At 66.3% G+C, this 1,672-nt stretch overlaps 1 protein-coding gene across 1 annotated transcript in view; it reads right to left on the bottom strand.

Annotated features, from left to right (window-relative positions):
* Positions 1–15: 15 nt before the first annotated feature.
* LOC112123089 (rho guanine nucleotide exchange factor 19-like) overlaps positions 16–1,672 on the bottom strand; it is a gene marked incomplete at its 3' end in the record, with an annotated part of 2,263 nt that continues 606 nt past the window's right edge. The window contains exons 2-3 of the mRNA XM_026661779.2: positions 636–796; positions 16–172 (exon numbers count right to left, since the gene is read on the bottom strand). Of these exons, the coding sequence (XP_026517564.1) occupies positions 16–172; positions 636–727 (249 nt within the window). The remainder of the gene's footprint in view (positions 173–635; positions 797–1,672) is intronic.

Below are 1,672 nucleotides of genomic sequence, written 5' to 3'. Positions count from 1 at the left end.
GGGGGGGGGACTCACGCACAGGAGGCGCTGGTAGGTCTGCTCCTGGTAGGCCTGGTTGGTGACGTAGGGCAGGTAGACCCGGCGGAAGGCCGGGCAGTGGCGCAGCACAATGTCGCAGATGTCGAAGCGCAGGATGTTCTCCTCCAGCCGCTCCTCCAGCTCCAGCAGGAACCTGCCGGGGAGCCAGGGGGCGAGACAGGGCCTTAGCGGGCAGGCGAACCCCGGCCCAGCCGGCCCCGAGGAAACCACCGGCCTTTCCCAGCGCTGGGCGGGGGCACTATGCCGCTGCCCTGGTCATGCCCGGGGACGCTCGAGGCACCGCTGGGAATGGTCTCCCTCCTGTCTGGAGAAGGGTCTTCAGCTCCCCCCAGCCCTGGATTAAGGTGTTAGACCCACAAGAGAACACCCAAGAGCAACACAAGTCTGCACCACAACCCCATGGTGCACTGAGCAGCAGCATCTCCAGAACCTGGGCCCACCTGGACCAGGGCGCTGGGCAGAGCTGCAGGGGGAAGCGCCTGAGCCAGGTTCCCAGGTCACCTGAAATGGCCCCTCAGCTCGCTCCTGTCTCACCCCCCCTCCTCCCCAGCAGCACCTTGCAGGTCAAAAGGCCCCGTCCCCTGGGACGAGCTGACCTTTCGCTGACGTCCTTCACTTCGGGCAGCTTGGAGAAGAGCCACTGCTTCTCCTGGGCTCCCAGGCACTCGTTCAGCTCCCGCGAGTTCATGAAGTGCTCCACCGCGATGGAGAGGCTGTGGATGTAGGAGGCCTCCGAGGTGATCAGCTCAAACTTGGCCTGCCGGGGCGAGAGCGAGGGGGCGCGGGTTGCCGGGTGTCTGGTTTCTGACCAGAAAGTCTGCTCGAAAAGGGAACCTGCCAGTGTCCAGTCAGCAGTGCTGACCGGACACTAAAAGTCCGGTTACCTGCAGTAACCAGCCTCCGCCACTGGGGGGTGGGAAGAGCAACATCAGCTGCTGGAGCCTGGAGGAGCAGCGGAGCACTCAGGAATGGCTCCGGTGGAGAGGGGTACCAGCGGCTCCCCCGTCCTGCCCCCCTCACCCCCCCAATCCCGGAGCCCGGCTCTCCCTCCCCCACCCTGCCCCAATCACCCCTCCACCCCTCGCGCCATGCTCAGCTGGCAGGGGGAGGGTGGTGGAGAGAGCAGCGAGCCACAGTGGGGGGGAGAAAGAGGAGCGGGGGCCTCAAGAGAAAGAGGTGGAGCAAGGGGCGGGGCCTCAGGGAAGAGGCGGAGCAGTGGGCGGGGGAGAAAGTTGGCCCCCTAGAGGGGGCGCAGGTTCTGTGACGGGGGCGTGCAGCACCAGCGGAAGTGCGAGCAACAGGCGCTGCGGAGATCTGCTGTTAGGAGGCAGAGGCTGAGCCCCTCCCCTGCCCCCTCGCCCTCCTGGGGGCGTCTCAGCCTTTCCTGAATCACAGCACTGGGGGGGCTCCCCAAAGGCCTGGCCTGGCAGCCCTGGCAAGAGCCGGGCCCAGCACGGGCAGGTGCTGCCCACGCTCCCCAACCCAAACCTGGTGATCCCCGTGATCTGACCAGCAGCCTCCCTGCCGGAGCCCTGTGCTTCCCCACTGCAGCTCGACCTCCTGGGCCTGCAGCCCTGCCAAGGGGCATGATTCCCATCAGCTTTTCTACTGCTTTGCTGGGTCTGCCACCCTC

The sequence above is a fragment of the Terrapene carolina genome, unplaced genomic scaffold (genome assembly GCF_002925995.2).
Source record: "Terrapene carolina triunguis isolate 2854851 unplaced genomic scaffold, T_m_triunguis-2.0 Scaffold17104, whole genome shotgun sequence".
In the NCBI taxonomy this organism is placed as follows: Eukaryota; Metazoa; Chordata; order Testudines; family Emydidae; genus Terrapene; species Terrapene triunguis.
The sequence above is the reverse complement of the archived record's forward strand: the minus strand, read 5'-3'. Positions and strand labels throughout refer to the sequence as shown.